The sequence below is a fragment of the Oryzias latipes genome, chromosome 12, assembly GCF_053564925.1.
Source record: "Oryzias latipes strain Hd-rR chromosome 12, Olatipes_Hd-rR_3.1".
Taxonomy (NCBI): Eukaryota; Metazoa; Chordata; class Actinopteri; order Beloniformes; family Adrianichthyidae; genus Oryzias; species Oryzias latipes.
Window position 1 is genome coordinate 19674190 of NC_136248.1, and position 22268 is coordinate 19696457.

The 22268-nt window shown below is 40.0% G+C and overlaps 1 protein-coding gene across 5 annotated transcripts in view; it reads right to left on the reverse strand.

Moving 5' to 3' along the window:
* Positions 1-22256, reverse strand: part of unc5cb (unc-5 netrin receptor Cb) — a 129222-nt gene extending 106966 nt beyond the window's left edge. For 2 of the 5 annotated variants that reach the window (XM_078956276.1, XM_078956275.1), the window contains exon 1: positions 21982-22248. Coding sequence is in view for 3 of the 5 variants with exons in the window: in XM_011481791.4 (XP_011480093.1) it covers positions 21452-21512 (61 nt within the window). In the remaining 2 variants the exon portion in view is untranslated. Of the gene's footprint in view, positions 1-21451 lie in introns of all 5 variants that reach the window. The other 3 variants (XM_011481791.4, XM_011481792.4, XM_020707661.3) reach the window with 3 other exon arrangements.
* Positions 22257-22268: the final 12 nt, after the last annotated feature.

The window sequence follows — 22268 nt, forward strand, 5'->3', positions numbered from 1 at the left end:
GCCCTGTCATCATGCCTTGTTTAATAACTATCCCAGTAAAGTCAATGACAAGCCTGTCCCACCCCAACCGCTTTCTATGTGGGCCCCCCAACCCTCTCACTAAGGTCCTGATGAATGGGACCATCAGGCATGCCAGCTGCCCCGGAGGTGAGCAGGTTGCCCCCGCCGGGTAGCCAGGCCACCGAGCCAGAGGGAGGAAGTGGAACCGAGTGGAATGGAGCAGAGTCTGGAGAGTTTGCCAGAGCTCACACCAGGCAAAGCTTGGACTGAATAAACTAGTGGAAATATGGAGGAACATAGGGGGGCCAGTGAAGCAGAGGGGTACAGGATGCACATTTGAACAGGGGGCCAGCATGGATGCCAGAGGCACAGTGGGCACTATGGATACACTCAACCTGCTTTTGCTCACTGCTTGTTTATGACTTTCCACTTCTCTTGACGACAGTTGTTCTGTGTTCTAATGTGCAATAAATTCAAATCACTGATTTTTTTTGAAAAGCTCAAAAAGAACAATCTGCATTTGACTGATGTGCTTTAAACAAATTATAATCTGTTTAGCTATTGTGCAACAGATACACCTTGAAAACTACTGCAATGTTGCTTGTCCAAAATGACACACTATCTGAGAAAACATGCATTTAGCATGCAGGTTTCAATGTCTGCTGTAATATTTGTGCAAAGGAGGGCCAAGAAAAAGAATAGAAGAATAACAAAGAGCATTTTATGAATGCTAAATTGTCCAAAACAAGCATCAGCCATGCACATGCATTATTCTGCACGGCTACAATCATGAATTAAGAAAAGGCTGATTATTAGAGTGGCCTCTGCCTGATCATATGCCAAACATCCACCAAGACCACTAATCCACTGCAGCCTGATTTATGTTGACCCAAACTCAGAGGAGTTTAATGTACTCAAACTAGTTGCCATTTTTTAACTGTTCTCTTTTAAACAGCATACATGACCTAACCCATCTACCGTACTCCTGCCAAATGCTATACCCATGCCTTCAATTCATTACCCTCCAGTCTCTATGAACCATTCATATTTGCTGCCAGACTTGCGCGTGTTGGTGCACACAGAGATGCCCACTTGGTCAAAGCAACAAAGCTGTTTTAATCAAGTTTTACCAGAATAAGAAAACAATAAAAGAAATGTTAAAAATCAATGTTATTAAGTTTTATCAAAAGAAATAAAGACCTACAACCAAATCAGCAGATGTGTTCAAGTCCCACTGTGATCGTCTTTTGATCTAATGTAAAAGCGCTCCAAGTGGTCTTTTAATTAGGATTATGCCATTTTTAGGCTAAATCAAAAAAATCTGTGTTGATTTTTAGGATGCAGTTTCTTCATCAGAAATTCGCCTCAGAGTTGTGGGCGGGATCATTGGCGTGGAGAAAGCCAGGCCCCATTTCCCATCATAGATGCTCTCCTGCTAGCTTACAGCCCCTCATACCCCCAAACTAACATTACCAGTGCAACTTAAATGGCGAGCAATATTGGAGCTATCCAGCCGTACAGTTTTGAGCCAGATGGCAGCTCAGACAAGAAACCAAAGACGTACTTGGATCTAGTCGTCTACAAGTGGATGCATCACAATGGAGCAGGGCAGGGAGCTTGTGGCCCGCCAATTGTAGTTTCTACGTCACAGCTACAAGCTTTTTCCAACTGCGACTTTCATCTGCTTCTGCCTCACAATGATTTGAATAAAGTAATACTCAGAAACACAATTTTAAGCTTGATTTTCTTAATATATGTCCTGCATCAGAAAAATACTACAAGAACCCATTAAAAACACAGTTTGTATTGGAGTGGGCCTTTGAAAACATTTTCTACTGATTTATCCATTAGGAGTAACAAGCTAGCCAAGTCCACAAAAAGACAGGTCGTCTATTCAAACGTCTTGACTGCTGCTACTTCCTTTGATTTGCCAGAAACTTTTATATTCCCAGGCAGTCCTAAGGTTAGCTACTTTGCCATCTCTTAAAAAGAAACTAACTTTCATCACAATCCAGCTCAATCTCTCTTTACATTCCCATCCTTTGCCATAGGGGAAATCTTTATTTTTATATCCAAGCAAACATTTTTATAAATGCAAACATCTTTTCCAAAGGCAGCTTCAGAGGCCAGACCTCTCCAGCACCTGAAAGCACAGCATCGCGTCTCTCCCGGCCTCAGCCCTGAGAGTAAGCACAGCTGTGTTGAATATTTCCCTCACTCCTCAGTTCATTTGAAGGTGATCTGAGCTCAGTTAGCCCCAGGACACGGAGCAGTAAACAGCCCTGACTATCAAAGCAACCCACCCCTGTCAGAGAGACTGGAATATGAGCCTCTGACCACTGAAGATGCAGAGGCAAACAGGCAGCCTCAAAGTCCATCTCAACCGCTTCTTGAGAGCACCTGGTTTGAATGAGTGTTTACACACCGAAAATACGAGATTCCGTAAATAATCGCTGGGAAGATGAAGTAGATTTCTCTTGTAACCATTCCAGCAATGGTCATTATTATGATTTCAATGGAAAATTCCAACTGTGAAAATGTAAAATGTTTACCACTATATTTGTTGTTTAAATTACAATTTTACTACTGTAAAACAGAATTAGTACGGACAATTAAATCAAGACATCAGGTAGCTAGCATGTGTGTTAATAGATCTTGGAAAAAGGCCCAATTGAAGCTTTAAACCTGGTTCCTACCATTTTTAGATTGCCCAAGATTTTTCTGTCTAAATAAGAGAGAGTGGAATAACAGAGTAAACGTGTCAACGTGGCAGAGATGCCAGCGAGAAGGCAGCAAAGCAACCTCTCTGCAGTTGGCCACATCCGTTTCGTCTCGTCACCTAAACACAGACTCGTGCTCCAGGGGAAACGACTGGATGTATTTAGCTCTGCTCATCACAGAGCGGTATTCATCCTCAGGAAATAGCATGCTTTGTGAGACGTGTTTAACTTGAGAGTTAATGGTTTGACCACAACTCTGTTGTGGGTTTTGAAAAGAAGCCAGAAGAAATCAAACACTGGAGAGAGCTTTTCTGTCTTTTTAACTAGAATTTGGTACATTCATTCAAAGTTTCTGAACTCACTGAAGTGGTTCATAAATGACAGCCACAGACCCTTGGTCAGTTTTATTATTGCAGTCACATTTGTCTAATTATATGCTACAAAAAAGGCCAGAGCCTTGGGGGACCCATCTTCACCTCTGTCAAAATGTTTTAAAGTCTACATCTTCCTCCCTGAACAAAGCAGAACAAAGTGGCTTTATGTGTTACTTCTTGATGCTAACCAGTTCATCAAAACCTACCTGATGAAAGCAAAGAATCACATTTGGGAATTGTTCAATTGATCTGTCACATATTGAGAGAAAACCCACAAAGACAAACCAGTTTTGACGCTTGGAGCACTGAAGGAACACTTTGGATGTGAGAAGCAACTCTTTAAAGATGCTGAAAAACTCAGAGAAAAAAAGTGACATGGAAACACTGACTTCATGCGTTTCTTTCACACGCAGCTGGGCATGTTTTGTTGAGTGTGTCATCAAAAATTAGTAGTGATGTCAATGATAGATGTCCCTCAGTACTTCAGTGCCTCTCAACAGAGGGCTTTGAGTGTTTCAACATTTATTTGGAATAGAATTTTAACCACAGCCATTGGACACGTTGCTAGAGGGCTGGAGGAAGATTTATTTCAATGGAACTAAAAGAAACAAAACATGCCTCTGACCAGTGAGTTCCACACTTTATCAGCCCCAGCTTATTATCCTGCCATCCTGCTGGTATTTACAGTGTAATGTCTACAGAGAACTAAGGATTACTGAGTTTTACTGGGGATGCTGGGAAAGTACAGAATAAACACCAGATCTGATGTTCTCCGTGCTTTGAATGTAACATCTTCTGTCTTTTACTTTCGAAGGAACCAGCGATACAAAAAGTCGTGAATGGTAAGCAAGTGTGTGTGTTTCTTGGAAAGCTCCTTGGAGGAGGGCGGAGGGCAGTGAAAGGCCATATTGTAGATGTCAGGGCCAGTCAGCATCAAAGAGCTGATTCAGGTTGTAAGGGGGAGTCTCTGTCACTCCATTTCTGATTTTTTTTTCCCCTCTCAGTCACACAAGCACGCACACTTTCCCCCAAAGACCTTCAAAAACATCATGATTTCATGATTTACTGTTGCTCCTAGTAGCCAAAGAACAATATTTAAGGTTGATGTTTAAATTTAGCACGAGGTCAAGGGCCAGACAAAAGCATGACTGACTGTGAAAGAAAAAGACAACAAGAAGCCATTCCTCTCACTTTTTCCTGACAACAGAAACATGTCCAGTAGAAAAAACTGTCAATAAAAGTAATTTATAACTTGGATTGCATTTATATTTTGAACAGAGTTTTTCGCTTTTATTTTTATCTTTTGAGACAACAACAGAAGAATTGTTGTTAAATAAGGCTGCCACTTCACCTCGAGGCAGAAAAAACTTCTATGTACTGCCAAATGTTTTAAACGGCCAAAATTGGAAAGAGTTTATTTTTAGCCTTTTAAAAATTCTAGAATGAATATTAAAAGATTAAAAGTATTTTGTTAAAAATAAAACATTTTTTCCATGCACTTTATGAAGATTTTTTGTTGTTGTTGTTGGTAACTGCTGTGAATGGGAAATATGTCTTAGTTAAATCTTGACAGTGAGACGTACATTTTTGGCAAACATTTCATTGCACATTTTAACAATCTGATCCAAGAAAATGTACCTTATTTTCTGCACTATAGGGCGCATCAAACTATAAGCTGCATTAAGCCTCAAAAGAGTCAGAGATAAGTCCATCAGTCAATCAGACTTTATTTATCGTACTTTTTTCACAGCCATTTTTAGAACCTGTTTGTTACACTCTACATGTTAACCACATTAAAAGCACCAGCAGCGTTAGACTATTGAGAATATTTTTAACTCCCAACCTTGTTTGCAACACACACAAAAACAGACTGATACCGATAAAATAAATGTTCCTGTGGCTAACTCCCAACCTCGTAACACCTTAAAAAAGAAAAAGAAAAAACAGTCTGACATCGCTACATGTTATTAAAAGTGCCTTCCCAGCACAGCCCTGTTAAAACACAATACCACGCAACCTTGTCTTTGAGAATTGTATGTCCTTGTATGTCTCAAAATTACTTCAAGATCAGTAAGCACAACCAGAATTAATTCAAATATAAAGAAACTCCGGATTATAAGACCTGTGTCTTTGTTGTTTTTAAATTCACTCTTTTAGTGTGAATTATCATGTGGTAAATAGGGTAACTGTGACTACCGTATTTTCATGACCACAGGGCACACTGGTTTATAGGGCATAGTTTAAGTTAGGGGTGCTTTTTCTGTATTTGACACATACAAAAGGCGCACCGGGTTTTAAGGCGCGGGCACATTAAAACATACCGGTAAAACATGCACGCCAGTGTGTGTTTTACAAAAGGCAGCGGGAGCAAAACTAAGTTGGTTGTGATTTGTTTTTTTATTTTTTCAGTCATCAATCAGCATCCAAAAATCCATTTAAGTCTTCATCTTCTGTATCCGAAATGAACAGCTGGGCTAAATTTCTATCAAACATGCCAGGTTCCGTTTCGTCATTGTCAGAGTTCGTCTTGTTGCCGTGCGGCTCCTCATGAATGATTCCGGCTTTTGCAAAAGCTCGAAGAACAGTGCAAGCAGACACGTTAGCCCAAACATCTACAATCCATTAACAGATGGTGGCGTAACTCGCCCAGCACTGCCTCCCAGTCTTAATAAAAGGAGTGGAAGATGGACAGTTTTTCATTGTAATCTGTTGGAAGTTTCTGCACCACCGTATCATTGCCCGGATGGAAAGATGGCAGTTTCATAAAACGAAGCATCAAGACGGAGCTCCTTGAAAATGTTCACTTTTCATTTCCTCTGCAAGCGTTACTGCCTTCAGTCGAATGGTGACTGTAGAAAAGCTTCTCCCAGCTGTTCTCTGATCGTATATCCATTGCTCAAGTCAGTCTTCCAACTAGGGCCACCTGGCCTTGTTTCCGCGGAAACTCAGCTCCGTGTTCTTGTCTTGTCGGAGTTCGTTTTCCAGATTCCTCCATTTGCGAACCAAAGATTTATTATTCTTGAATTCTCTGGCAGCTGCTCTATTCCCATGTTCCTCTGCGTAGCTAATAGCTTGCTGTTTAAATGGTGCTTCATAAGGGTGTCTCTTTACAGGGTTTCTGAAACAATGTTCTGCATAATTCATATACCTCACTTTTGTGCTGTTCTGGGGGTGTCTTCTTTCACGTCTTTCCTTCCCTCCTTACCACTCTCATGCTGTCCTCTCCTACGTCCTCTTTAACCAAGTAACGAAACAACACACCATAGCGCGCACCGTACATTTTGGAGAAAATGTACGACTTTTAAGTGCGCCTTGTTGTTGTTGTGAAAATACCGTATATGGTTGGGGTGAATACAGTCTAAGTAGGTACATTTTTGGTGTCATTTAACCTCTCTGCATTCTAACTTTGCATGAGCAAAAATGGCAGTTTGGATGTAAGCCAATGAATCTGCTCACAGAACCTCTTTATGTCACTTTTCAATTCACTTCAAACCCGAGCTGGGTATGCTGTGAGGCTTATTGGAAGCTTTAATTACACCCAACAAGAGCATTAGATTGTGTGTAAGTCAGTTTCCACAGTGTGCCTGTCTCTGTCTGCACGAGTGGCAAGAATGAGTGTCTATAGGAATTAGTAAAGTCAAACACCAGTAGCTGTGCTGCCATGTCAGGATGAAATTTAACAAGCTTTAATAACGAGCGTTAATGAGCTTAATTAGGATTCCATGCCGATCCCTTAAAAATGGCTCAACCACACAGAACCCAGCTCTGGGTCTGACTTGCTCTCAATTGGATTACTGTGGCTAATGTCACTGAGACACAACAGTGAAAACAAACAGAGCCCTGTAGGGTGTCCGTTTTGGAGGGATGGCAGGTGACATGAATGGGAGAACAGGGATGGATGTCAGAGAAGTACTCTTGGCAGAGGGTGCATACCTGCTGAGGGATGATGGGAGGAGGAAGGGTAAAGAGATAACCAGCAGAACCAGTAGGATTAGTCTTGTTTGGGGATTTGGCTTGTGCACGGTAGACACAGAAGGATCAGCCCTTCCCTCCACACCACTTATGCTCTGATGATAATTGTGCACCCAGATGCTCAACATTTTGCATTGATTCATCATTGACATCAAAACATTGCTTGCTTTCCATTACTCAACTAAAAAGACTCACTACATTCAGCTTTGACTGGCTGATTCAACAAATAACAACTTTGAAAAATGAGATTTGCTGCATGGTGAACGCTCATCCAAATCCTCATCTGCTATTTCTTCTCAAGATGCACTCCATCTTTACTTGGATGCAGAATAAGTATGAACTCAACAAAATACAATTCAGGTCTTTAATGGAGATCTTTCCAAGTAAGTATGACTCATCATTGAAAAATAGGGGACAGGAATTATTCAAAGGCTTTTAAAAATCTTCTTGTCAGCATGTCTCAGTCCTTTCTTCCTCCTCTTCTACTCTGTCCTTCAAGGAACATCTTGGCTTGCTGTGACCACAAAAAGAGCTCCTGTACACTGCAGTCCAGCAATGATTGAAAGACCTTTCAGATAAGAATGATAAAGGTGCCTATCCCAGCACAGCCCTGTTAATACACACAACACACATGCACATGGTAACGTGAACACGCACAGACACAGAGGTGAATCTGGCATATCTGATGACCTGCTCTCCAAATAGATCAAAAGTCCTCCCTTGGGGACAGCCACATGCACTCACACAAATGCACAAATACACACACAAAAAGCAGACCGATTTCCAGGGCCGAGATCATGGGGCGTCATCTGGCATGTAGGGTGTAGCTGGGCCCTGGAAGCCGTGGAGGTCACAGAGGTCCTTTGGATAATATTGGGCAGGTTGGAGATGCAGCTCATCTTTCACCATCTATCTACTGGATAATGTTGATTCTTTACTTGGTGCCTTTGTGGGGTTTTTTCTGTAAATAGTTTTCCGTCTACCCAGGATTCCTTGCAGTGTCCTGCTGCACATGAGAGAATCTGCAGCTCATCATCACAAATCAGCCTTTGAGAATGAGTAAAAAAATTTAAAGAGCCTCCCCTCAGATTTGAACTGAAGTCTCCATTAGTGAAGTTGCAGCAAATGGCTGCAACCACAGCAACACACAGCAAATCAACACAATTATATATGATTACCTTCTCAGTCCTTTTGTTCTCACCTTCTTCCACTCTCTGATCTCCTAATGATAAACTCCCTTATAATGTTTAATGAAATATACTATTTATTAAACTTAGATAAACAGATGCACCACTTTTATTGGATATGTTGTGCGAAATTAATGAAAAACAGACACTTTCTGACCTTATATAGATCTGCATAGGTCAGTGGAGATTAGCTGGAAGAGAGGAAGAGAGTGTAAGCTCATCTTATCATGCTGTGCTCTCTGGCAAGGGCCACAGTGCTGACAGTACACAGATAGCAGGCAGAGGGGATAAGGAAAGCAGAAACAGAAACCGGGCCACACAGCAGGAGCGCCCAAAAAGCCACTGATTAGAAGGCAAAGCAGCAGATCCAAAGAGTTTTACAAAAGAACTCTGAAACAAAAGAGCCGGCACTATATACCAATTTCTGACTACACACAAGCACACACATTCAAGCGAGTATGATTTCATTTCATGTCAGCCTTGAGGGAGGGCTGAACCATACACGCTTCATCATCCTCCTTCTCCATCGCTCTGTTCTTGGCCTGCTGCACGCCTCCGGGGCCAGCGAAGGCAACGATTAACGACAACAGTCGGAGTGTGTATGAGTGTGTAAGTGTGTGTAAGGCCTGATCGTTAGAGCGGCCAACTTGTGTAATACAATTACAGAGGCTGCAGAGAAACTGCTAATGTGCACACAGGCAGCTCTGTCAGATGGATCAGGTATTGAGTTTTCTGCGTTTAATTCACTTTCCAGCACACACACTGGTGCATTAGTTAGATTAGGCTGGAGAAAAGGGACGGGAGGTGGGGTTGGTCTACCACCAAGTCGGGCAGATTTGTTTAGTGGTGGCTGTCAATTACAACCCTGACCCTTGCACTAAATGGCTGCTCATCCAGTGGAAAATAAAGCAGACAAAAGCCAGACAAGATTGGTAAAGACGTGGCCATTTGCTGCAGGAGATAACAAGTGGCATGATGTGGAGTAAACAATGGTCAAATCGCTGTGGATAATGCCACACCAATAAAACTGAGTGCTGTGGCTTGAAAAGGCAATGTGACCATCAGGAAGATTAGTGAAGCAATGTTATCACTACAATCCTGCAGTAATGGGACAATACAGGGTCTGCGGTGGATGGGTACTTAAAAATATGAGATGGTAAACATATTCTTCAATTTGCCCTTTTTAAAAGTCTCCAGCAATTCAAGAGAGTGATTGTAGATGCAATCAGTCCAAATAATGTACCTCTTTGAGCTTTTTTTTAGCTTGCAATCTGGTAATTTAAAAGAAGACTGTAATTTCTGCTGGTTTAGCATCCTAAAAAAGACAGAGTATGCGTAAAAAACCCACTGGAACAGACAGACAATATGTGCTTTTGTCTGTACATCATTGTTGTAATTCTTTAACTGTTAACTGGAGAACGTTTCCCAGTGTCATCCGAGAGGAACAGGACACCAAAAGAAGCAATCAGAATGCTTGTTAAGTAATCATTCTAGTTCAGTTTTACAGTGGCTAAATGTATTAAATGTCACAGAAGCTCTGCTTTCCCAGTGGCCCCAGCAAAATGGGGCTGCAATTTCAGTAAATACCTCCCTCCTATGTAAACATATATAATCACATCAAGATGCAATGCAGAGTTCCTTGTAATTGTTTCACTAAAAAGAAAGATAGGTGAGTTTTAGCAATGGGAGAGCTTTGCTGCTGATGTCTGATTTCTTCCCAAAAGAGCGCTCGAACACAGACAGCTAAGATTGGCTGCTCACAGCCCAACAGGCCTCCCTCTAGCAGAATAAAAGAAAAGGCCCAAAGAGAGAGTGAGACAGAAATGACAGGAAGTTTCATCCAGGCTCAACAAAAATAAATAGTAATATTTTATTCCCAGATATATTTTATACAACCCATACGTTAAAGTGCAGATCACTTTTGCCCTTCTTGTCTGGACTCTGTATCAAAGCTGCTTTAACCAATCCATTTGACTCCCATCACTACGGACAGAGCAGCATATTAAAGGAGTGACTGCAGGCGCTCCTTAAATATGACATGCCCCATCAAAATTCAACAGACAATACACTTCTCTCCGTCAAGTTCTTCATAAAACAAGCCAGAATGAAAGCTCTAGCATAAATATTTCAGCTTAAGTTTGTTGTGAACATGCCCCTACATTTGATCCATGAGAAAAGCTGGAACAAAAAGAGGAGGGAAAAATGTACGCCAAACCAGATTTTGCTGGAGAAAAGGAAAGCATTAAGGTTCAGGTTCACTGCCAAATTTCCCAAGAAACTGTACAGGAATGGAAATATGCAAACGAGTTTGTTTTGCTCAACATTGCCCAGCTGTTACAAAAGCCTGGTTTGTTAAACATCATTGTATTTGTTTACCAGATTTCTTGCCTTTTTTCCATGAACACAAAACCACATAAAGCCTGCAAGAATAGCTGTGAGTTCATGTGAATGAATACTGGATGATTCCAGCATGTTCATCCTGTGGGTAAAACCCATGTGGTTCACAATAGCTCTTCAATCTTAGGCATATTTTATTCTTTGTCTTTGTGTCCCAAATTTTCTACTTTTTCTTAGGACTGAATTGAGGTTTAAATGATTTTTCATGCTGGTGTGATGTGGAATTTCAAAAAAATGCAGAAAACCTGCAGATTTATCAAATCAAACATGAAACAGTTGTATGTAGCGCTCTAACTGCAGGACATAAAGAATGACTAGGACTGTGATTTCAGCAAGCAGCTACTAGGGGAAAATGTTCAGGATGTAAAATTGACCAGTGCAGAGTTTCTTGTTGCCTTCCTCCTCCATGTCTCCTCAAACAAACCCATTCCTACCTGACAGATCAGTTTTCCTCACATCAGCCCAAAACCATGGGAACCCCCATGCATGGTGTGTAACTGCTGAATTATCGGTTTCCGCTGTACATGCCCCGGCATTTCTGCAGCAGCCCATTATTGTGTATCAGTTTCCAGTCACTGCGCTGCAGCTCGTATGCTTTGCAGATGTACAAATGATAGATGTGTATTTTTGTTCATTTTTTTATTCTTCCAAGTTCACAATTACTTTGTACAGCCAATGTTACTTAGAAAAGAAACCGTTCTTAATAAAAACCCTTGAAAGGCAATTTCTATTAAACTGTTAGGTCAGTTGGAAAGCTCCAGATGACCCCTCGTTTCCTTTTACCTTGAACTAACCATCATTTAGCAAACCGTGCAAAATAAAAAAAAAGAAGAACTAACAAAGTAATTACTAAGTCTATTATCACCCACATCAGTAATGTTGGTGGACACAGTTCTAGTGTTGACCTGGTAGCAAAGCCTGATGGATATCAAATGACCTCCTTAGTTATTAAAGTTCTTTATAATGAAATATTATTCTTGGCAAAATGTTTTTTTCTTCTTTTTACTTGCAAACCACAAAACTTAAATGAAGTTCAAATTTCCAGGCTCTCTAAAGTATTTCCAGTTAAGTCCCTTGACAATATGATTATCTGAATTTCATAAAAATACATGCAATAATTCTCAAATGTTTGGCTTGAAGTTTAAAAAAAATGTTATCTAAAAGCAGCATAAAAAGCAAAGCCAAGTCCAATGTTTATTTTTTTCTTTTCATTTTAATGTGCATTTATGCAAAATTGTTACTCTGTTTTAAAAGAGAACTTTTTTGCTAAAATATTTGTATTTCTATGTCCATTAAACAATGAATGAATGAAGGTCTGCTCTGGTGAACTTCAAACATCATTCTACATCGCTTTTAGTTTTACTGCAATCTTCAGTTTCACTAAATGTAATCTTTGTTTTCTTGCATCAAATCCAACTTTTTTAACACTTCATGGTTAAAATTTGGTGAAAAAAATAGAGGTGGGTGAATGCATGCAAGAGGCTTTTAATGAGAAAAAAAATATGGATCATTATGGATTTATGGTACCATGACTTGCATACACCTAAATCCTAAATAATGTGCTTTTAATATTTATTTATTTGAAAAATGCAAACTCCTTCCTCATGTTAAAGCGGCATTAAGGATTTGCTGTAATCAGCATGTAATTCAGCAAAACAAAACAAAAACACAATAGGAAATGTCTGCTGCAGTACTTTGGGATTCAGTCCTCAAAGGATTAGCAGGTTAACAGTACACCAGAGTTTTGTTTATTCTACAAATCTGTGAACAAAACATGACCAATTCACACATTTGACCTGGTTTGGGAAAATCTGCTTTTTCCCTCCACTTCTGCTCAATCATAACAAAAGTCTACTGTCTAGTTAACTCCTTGAAAGGAAAAAAACTGCGCCTCTGTAGCTCTGTTCTACCGGCAATCCTTTATACAACTCATAGATTTGCTTTGCATTGCCCATGTTTCATAATGACTGAAGTAGAAATATTTTTAAGTAGTGAATACATGCATGTAAAATGCAGAATGTTGTGTTCCCAGTAGTCTGGGGGCAGCTACACTTGATCTTTTTGATCCTTTTGTGTTAGAACGTCACCTAATCTTCACATTTACAGCAGCAAGCTTTCAGATCTGTGCAACCGTTTTTTTTATTAGCAGCCATATTACCATACCATTCATTAAATGAATAATGCATTGAAATCAAAGGCAACAAAAACCTCTTCTTCATTGTCTAACATGGGGTATTTTAAATGCTTGCTGTGCCTTTTAAATCCCCTACAGAATTCCGAAGAGGAACAATGCAGTACAGTTTGCCCTTTTTTTGGCAAGCACACAAACTGCAGCAACATCAACAGTGTACTTTACATGTTCGAAGTCATAAAATAACCTTTCACTGTGGGGCTTCTGTCTGGGCCCCATTAAAATGAGACCCATTGAGTTTACCCCAGTTAAACACTGTCTGGCAGTACTTAAGTCACCCTGGACTGATCATAGAGATATGGCACACACAACACTCAAAAACACAAGAAAAGTGCTGACACCCAACAGCAATCTTATGTTGCAAACTATTACTGGAGTCACAGAAAAAGCCCAAAATGAGGGGAAGAGGTAACACAGCGTGCTGCTGAGGTCGGTAGGTTGTGGCAGTTAACTCAGCTTTTTTCTTCTTCTCTTTTTCCGAGGTGGTGATAAATTCCTCTGCGTGTGCTGAGACTTGTACAGAGTAATTACCATAAAAAAACCAGTCAAGCAGATTTCAGTTACATACATAGGGTATAATGCAAAAGTTTGCATAATCTTTCTCCTTTATTTTAAATGAGTGCGGCTGTTTGCACTTACTTTCTGGTTCTTTTTTGCTTGAAAGGATTGCACGGACAGTTAGGATTATGTTATTCATATAAAAGCATAAAGCATTTTTGAAGATATAAATTTGCACCTGATTTAACTCGGCCAAACCAACAGTTTTGCAGGCTGGCATTCAACAACACATTTAATTCTTCCCTCTGGTAATGATCTGCTCTGTTTAAAAGTCTGTTTGGCAACTCTGCAGATAACAGATGGAAGAAAAATGAGCGGAATTATGAGATAGATTGATTTCTCGGGGATGAATAGTGTGGTATTCACACAGATTTCTCTGAAGCATACTTTCTTAAACTCTACTGATATTGGAAAAAGAAATTCAAGCATGTATTCCAAACACACACTGCAAAGAAGAAGAAAAAAGAACACAAACGCAATAATGTATTTATACAAAAACAGATAAAATAAAAAACAATTACAGACAAACATAAAAAAATCACTGTGAAAACATAAACCAGACAATCTTTTTTTACTCGTTTGTTAGATTTGGTTTTCCTGCAGGTGGAAATCATTATTTTCAATACATCTGTACATGTGAATTATCCATCTGTTCCCAAATTCTTTCTCAAATTTCTTGTAATAATGAATTTCTTTAGAAGAATTAGAACAATCATCACTATCATCCTTTTAGGCTTCTAAATGGTGCCTTTAAAGGAACCCTAATATAAACCAGAGACTTGTGGCATCTTAAAAAGCAGACATGAATAAAGTAGAAAGAGAATGAAGGAGGGGACGGGGAGGATAAAGTACCTCATTTGTGTCCCATAAAACGCAAGGAGGAGGCGCAAACGTCTATCTGCAACAAGGCTTTCATCAGAAGCTTTAAGAGACCAGAAATAACAGAGAGAAAGATGCTGATAAAGTGGAGACAGGAAATGGGGAGCGTGGGTCTCCTGCTCTCACGTTTCAGTCGGGACAGGGGGTCCCATAGCCCACAGGCCCTCCTCTCTGGCCCCTTCTCTGTTCTGCTGACATACAAAGACCATAACCCTCTCCTGCCAAACATCAACTGGAAAACACCACCCGTCTTCACAAAGCACAGATGAAGCACATGCAAGTCTGGAGGTACACAAGAACATTTGGACGCCTTCACTTTGTGATTTTATTTTAAAAATTCAACCGGGATTTAAAGAGGATTTTTTGGAGGTGAATGTTGCTCATATTCTTTAGGAGGGTTTTCATGCGTTTGCTTTACTCTCATTCCACTGTAAAGCTTAGGATCAAAGTACAAGACAGGGCAACAACCAGGATTAAGGTTTTCAGTTTATCAATCAGTCAAACTGAGGGAAATGCAGTAGCTGTGTTTTCATAGAGATGGTTTCCTCTTTCTGGAGGAATATTACATTTCAATTGATTTCCCACTGCAAATGTGACTCAGGTTGGATGAGTCACAGCCAACACCAGCTTACTTATTACTGGATCCACACAGAGTAACTGTTCCTATCAAAAATGTATGAAAGTCTGACTTTAACGTACAAAGAAAAAGTAAGAAATGTATTTTATTCTCTGTAGTTTCACTGTACAGACACTGAAAACTAGCTTTGCGATAGACTATATCTGCCCAAACTAAAAACAAAGTATCGACCAATTCATTGGAATCTCTTATCAAAGAGCTATCAGCATTTTCATGATTTCTTTCTTTCCTTTTTTCAAATGTTTTTATCAGAATTGTATATATTTAATATCAATATAAACATTCAAATTCATTTAGTTTTTGAGTAGGACTGCAACTGTCAGAAACTGCAACAATCAGAAAAATTTAACTTTTTGATCTCTCAAACTCTGTTAACGTGCTTATGAGAAAACTTTTCGAGTATGAAAGATGATGGATTTGTTTCTATTTTCCAAATGGCCATTTGTACCAGGCAGCAGTGGATGCAGTTTATTTTTTAGAAGCTTTTAGAAGGCTTTAAAGTTTTGCTTGCAGAACTTTATGAAGGACAGCATTATAGACAGACCTTACTATAAAACTATTTTTTTTTCCTTTTTGATTTACAATGTTTTGTGAGTGGTCAGGGGTCTACTGAAAAAAACATGCTTTTATTTTATAACTAACTGTTTTGTTTACTTTATACTAAAGATAAACACAAATGACTTCATCGTGAAGGTGATGAAGTCACGTAGCAGTAGCACAGCGGCAAAACAATTCATAGTGCCAGTCTCATTGTCGGTTTATAAATATCCTCGCAAAACTGTGTTTTTGTGCATTGAAAAGATAGTAGCTCAATTATAGTTACGGTCACCATGAAGTCGAAACAAAACATGTCTTAGCACGCGTGGGACATAATTCGCAATTGCCAGTGATGGGAGATAGCAAAGAGCAAAAACAATCAGCTCAAAGCGCTCTAAGTCGACACAAATTATTGTCTGCTGTATAGGTACAAAAGATACATTTTAACTGGTGTTAAAGCTCAAAACATTGGCCTTTTTTTGCCTTTTAGTATAGGTTAACTTCCATAACTTTGATGTATAGCCCTGTTTAAATCGAATGACTGGTCACCTCCAAGGGTGCAGTATGGTGATAAGGTATACATGTTCTTCAAGTTCTTGAAAGGCCACTACAAAAACATTAAAAATCTATTTACCTATATTTTCTCATACTTGCAAGGACATGCCCTTAACTTCCTGATGGGAACAGAAAAATGTGGAAGGACATTAGTGGTGAAACACCAGGGGGGAGGCCAGGATGCCAAATTAAAGGGCAGGAATGGAGTGTGTACTTATTCTCACTCATGATGTGCTCTGTCAGCCCCGCTGCTTATAATGCCATGAGAAGGGCCACTTAACTCGTAATCACTTCTCTGTCCCCTTTGCCTCAGTCCACCCCTCCATCACCCCTCAACCCCCCCCCCCAGATTTTCCGACTTTTGGCTTTGATCTCTAATCACAAATGAATGTCAGATCCAGAGCAGGGACAGTGGTCCACCCCGCCCCCCACACCTTACCCAATGCTGACAATTCTGTAATCACAGAGCTCTTAGCTGGTAATAGGCCAACAAGCTTTTCACTGAGAGATGACTGCAGCTCTAATGCAACTCTACTCTTAACACCCATTTTCTGGCAAAGGGAAATCACAGGTATGGAATCAGGTCACAACCACGCATCATCCTCAGAATCATTATCTTGCATTTATTCATTTAAGAAACTGATGGTGGAGGCCGGATTTTAAAAAGGACTCTAATTCACTGACTATAACCTGAAAAGTTAAACTCCCACTTTTAATCTATTTTGACCCTTGTGCTATCTTAGATGACCCCACCATTGCATTGAAGTGTTCTCCCTACCATGAAAAAGGTGGATAAAGGTGGAAAGATTTCATGTAATCCACCAGTGACACCAGTGAGGTTCACAAATCATTGAAGAAAAAAGGTTCGGCGCACTGTCTAGTGGGTCTAGATGACCCAACTCCCAATGTTAAAGTGCCTATGATAGCACAAGGGTTACAACACAACTGAAAGTGTTTTAAATATGATTATGTTGTTGTTGTTTTTTTTTTTTTTGCAAAAATCAAAAAACCTGTTGTTTTCTAGGAAGGACATAGTTTCTGCAGAGTGGCAGGAGTCCATCAGAAATTCACCTCTAAGTTGAGGGTGGGAGAGTTGACACCTGCACTCATTTCCCATCATCCCTTTGCTAACACTCTTACAGCCCCTAACAACTCCAAGCCAACGTTAGCAGTGCAAAAAAAATGGTGAGCAATATCTGAGCCATCCAGCCGTGCAGTTCTGAGCCAGAGACTAGCTCGGATGAGGAAAACGCACATGGATCTAGTCGTCTACAAGTTGATGCATCTGCATGGAGCAGAGCAGAAGCTTGTGGCCTGCTGATTGTACTTTTTACGTAACAACTACAAGCTTTTCGTCTGCTCCTGATTCACCACAATAAAGAAATACTCAAAAATGCTGTTTTAATCTTAATTTTCTTTTTAAATGTTCTCCACCATGAGAAAAATGCTACAAGAACATGTTAAAAACAGCAAAAACTTCATCTTTATTGGAGTGGGTCTTTAAACTCCCTATAATTTGTTCTGGTGTGATGCCCTTGGATTTACCAAACCCTATAAAAAAGTGGAAAAAGTAGTCAAACACAAACAAACAGAAACATCCAGGTGGTAAAATATTTACCATGAAGGGATGCAGGTCAGCCATTTTGGCACAAGTCGAACTGTCAAGTACTGCTACTTCTGCCGAGTTCTGCTAATGGACTGTTAATAGACGTGAATGTTGTGCTGTGAAGCTCCCCTGCAGTCGAGAGTGTCACACAGGGGGGGATTAATGACATTGGGCTTTTCATCCCTTGTCCGTTCCTGTCCCCCCATTTTGATAACTCCACTTCACCCTTCTCTCCTCTCAACCTCTCCGATCAGTTCCGACTCCTCTTCGTTCTCTACCTTGTTGTCCCTTTCCTGTGTCCTTGCAATCTCCTTCATCTCACTACCCCCCCCCCCCCCCCCCAACACACACACACCCTCCCCCCACTGCTTTTAGTGGAAGAAACAAGATTTTACCACGGTGGAATCAAGTGCTGTTAAGGATCTCCTCAAGTTTACTGCGCTCTAAGGCATGCGGGCTGAGAGAAACAAACAGAGACGGCAAGAAAACATCCAACAGAAACAGCATTTAAGGAAATAGGGCAAAAAATAAATATTTACAAATACTAACTGGAAGAGGCATCCCTTCAGCAGGGTGGTCAGAGGCATCAGCTGCCGTTCCACATCTGAATGAACATTTTTAGAGCAAAGTATGCCAACTTGAAGTTCTGGGAAGTTGTGAGATTTGTTCTTTGTTTCAAAATGCTCTCAGGGTGGGAGTCAACACCCCCACTCCCTCCCCCCATCTCCTTGAAAAGTGGGGATCTCCAAAATGTGGTTTATGCTGAAAAGGATATATCTCCCGTAACTGTGACCTTTTTGTAAACCTGTGTGGTTTGTTTGCTTTAATTTAAACTAAAAGCCACTAAAAACACATCCGTACTTACAAAAAGAGGCCTTTTACTTTAAAAGTAACACATAAGGATGGAAAAAACAAAGTATCCATTGAAAGCTTTTTTTAGTGCAGTTTATTTAAAATATTTTTCTCATTGACTCATAGCGATTTTAAATCTGCAACACTGTTTCTTTGAGTGTTATTTCGGGATATATTCTATGTTTTCTTATTAATTTCTTTGGATGACGATATGAAAACCTTTCAGTGTTTGTTCCATGCTTTTATTCTGCTATTTTATCAATCCATTTTTTTTTTACGTCATAATTGTCTTTCTTTAGAAACATTTAGATTTGTACAAGCTTCTTTGGACCCAAGTTTAGAGCAACTTTATGAAAAAATGGACTTTGATTTGAAACTTTTGGTTCTGTTACTCAATTATTACCATTACTACCATTCAAACAATAAAAAAACTTGGCTAAAGAGGATTTGTACCACAACCGGTCAAAAGAAATAAAAAAAAATAAAAGTAAAACAAAAACTGTTTTAATTGGGTGGAATTAAATAACAAAAAACGTTTGAAAACAAAATGTATTAATGGCTCAACAGACACCAAAGTAAAAAAGTGTACAGATACAGAAATATACATTATGTCCAAAATATGCCAGCAACTGTGTTTTTCTCTACCATTAAATCACAGACCACCACCACCCATGCCGAGTCTAAAAACTTAAAATAGCAAACCCTTTTTTGCTTCCATAACAACAGTATATGACATCAAGTGGAGCAGGGAAGCAAACTCAGCAGCCACTTTTCACAGTAATTATTACTCGCTACAATGCTCCCTCTGTCTCTGTTAGCAACCGGTTTCTCCTCTGACCTGCTCATATGCATGTCTTTTTTTCCACCTGTTCATTACACAAAACCATCTTCATTCAGCTTGGGTAAGCCTTCAATTTCTTGCACATCTCTCGAATTTAAATTTGTAATTTCTCAAGAACAGGGATTTTGGTAAAGGTTCCTTAAACACACAAACAGCTAAATTGCCTGTTGTAATAAAAGTAGCATTCACATTTTAAAGTAGCATTTGCGAAGATTGCTCTGAATGGGAGTGCAGGGTACGGTAAATAATAACATGTTTCTGCACTCTGGAGTCACAAGACTTTCTCGTCCATGTATCAAATATCCTTTAACTTTCCTCTCCATAAACAATCCTCAGAGGACACATCATCAGAAAGCAGAGACGCAGCAGAAACAGCAGCGTGGCGTGAGAGGAGGGGAGAGGCGCAAGGGCAGCACTGTGGAAAAACTGAACTAATCTTAAGCCAGCCAGCAGCATCAATGTGTCCACACTAACAGAAGTGCGCTTTGTAAATGTCAAGCTTAAGGTCAGCCATGAAAATCCTAAAGAAATAAAAAACACTAAATGAGATTTTGCCTTGTTCTGAGTTTCATAAGTTGAGCTTCACCACCATTAGGTGATTTTTCAAGACAATTTAATAAAATTAAAAAAGCTATGTCTTTGATTCCATGGACCATCTGTTCAACCTTAATATTCCTAATTAAGTCATTACAACTAAAGCCATATCTGTCTTTTAAAAAGGCAGCATTTCATCTGTTCCCATGACAACTTGAACTCCTTCATCCACTTCTACATCATGGACAGTAGTGTGCAGATCTGCTACTGCTGTGAAAATATCTAGGTTTTCTCTCACCAAAGATTTCCAATCAAGCTCCTGTCGCCAAGCTCTCGTCTGCTTGTCGCAGACAATCCCCTTTGTTCAGCTAAATAAAAAGCCAAACACATTAAAAAAATGTTCCTTCTAGTAAGCAGTATAATTAAAAATCTGCAAAAACAAGTTCCAAATCCCCCCTTTCAAAAAAAAAAAAGAAAAAAAAACAGGCAGGGAAAGAATGGTGTCACGAGGAACAGCTGAGTAAGTGAACCACTTTAATCATCAGTAGTTTTACACTGAAGAAGTGACTGTCATGCGATTTGGAAATGTGTACAGCTCATCAGTGTCCCAAAATAGCTAAGCCCATTAATTAGACTCAAGCAATGTTCTTCTGCTGTATTGACTTCTTAATGGACAGAGAAGAACCTTGTTCATATTCCCTTCTAGTCAATGACACAGAGCTCTCCGGGGTTTAGGGAAGGGTATTATGTCATTCCACCCTGCCCTTCAGAAACGGTCTGCAGCTGTATTTGGTTCTCCCCAGTTTCTGCTCATTAACAATGTAGGAGGTAGATAAAAGTCTGGAGCCGCTAGATAAGGTTGCAAGAGTTCCATGCCCTCTCCAGGACGTATGTTTGGACCTCCAATTTCCCTTCACATTTTGACTAAAAGGTTTTAATTTAAAAAATTAAATAATAATAATAAATCAACCCATGTAGAGAATGTGACACCTAAATCATTAAACTGGACATGGTTCTGTCAAAAGAAAAGGGCTACAGTTCCATAACTAAAACACACACAGAGGAATAGTGGCAAACATCAGCTCCTCTGTAGTTAATTTGACTCAGAAAAAAGGAGATTAAGCCAATGTTATCTCCGTTTTCCTTAATTAACAGCTATAACACGCAACAGAATTTGGTAAACAGTCTTTATTTTGTTTATGGTAGACATAGAAATGTAATTTGATTGTTAAAAAGGCATCACAATACTAGCATCTAAGTCTTGATTGTCCAAAAGATTTGGGAATTTTTTTCTTTGATTTTAGGCGTTTTGTGCGTTTGGAGAAAGCTACTTTTCCTAATAAAAAAATGGCACAGACTAGGATTATTCTCAGTTCTAAATCATCATAGCTATTATTTTTATTTTATTATGATTTTATTAACCCTTCATTATTTGTTGTACTCTCTTACTTAACCCGTTTATTGCAGTAATCTGGGGGAAACACATCTCCATCAATTACGCTCCTCTGTCATCCCTCTCCTTTGTCTTCTGCACCCCGCACAACTTTACCAAACTTTGACCGAAGAGTGCGTCCAAGTTCACAGGTCAAGAAAGAGCTTTTAAAGTTTTACCTTGAGCCACTGCGATGTCCAACAACAAGAGAAAGAGCAGGAGCCAGAATGAGGTCGTCATCTCAGACGAGGATCTCGGCGCTCTTTGCTTCTTTTCGGTCAGGTTGCGCACCGCTCGGTAATCAAAGAGTCAAACTGCGCTTTTGGGCAAGTCCGACAAAACGCAAACAAATGCACCCCTTGGCGGTCCAAAAAAATGTGGTTTTGCGCAGAGTATATCCGGCGCAGTGTGTTTTCGCAAACATGTGATAGTTTATGGATTAGAAGCTGGCTGCATCGCCCCTCCGTCAGGACAGATGTTGCATCCAAATCTGCGTCCCCCTTTCAAAGTAAAGGGGTTTTTCTTGACTTGTGAGGTCGATCTCTTGAAGGCAAATTCATGCTCCTTCATAGGTCTAGCAGCGCTGTCTTACTACCCTCTCTGTGGAGCCTTTCCACGCGTGTGAGAGATGTGAGTGCGCGCGTCTCTGAGCCCGTGCGCTGCGCTGACAGGACTGAAAGCGGAGGACGGAGCAGTCTCTGTGGGTTACCTTGTTCCTTCAGCCAATCCAAGGGCTCCGGCAAGTGGCGACGCTGTGTGAAAACCTGGCCCGGACAGCAGCGTGGAATGGAAGCCGGGAGAAATGTGGATGCTGGGGTGTAGCGTCAAATCGCAATGAAAATGAGATGGAAAAATGTTTATCTTCAGAGAAAAAAATATTAAAACGTAATCTTCAAATGTGTGCCCTCCCTAAAAAAAAAAAAAAAAAGCCATGCCAACAGGTGTTTCCAATTTCTCTTAATTAGTTTGGGCGCATGCGCTGTAGTGTGGGAGGGC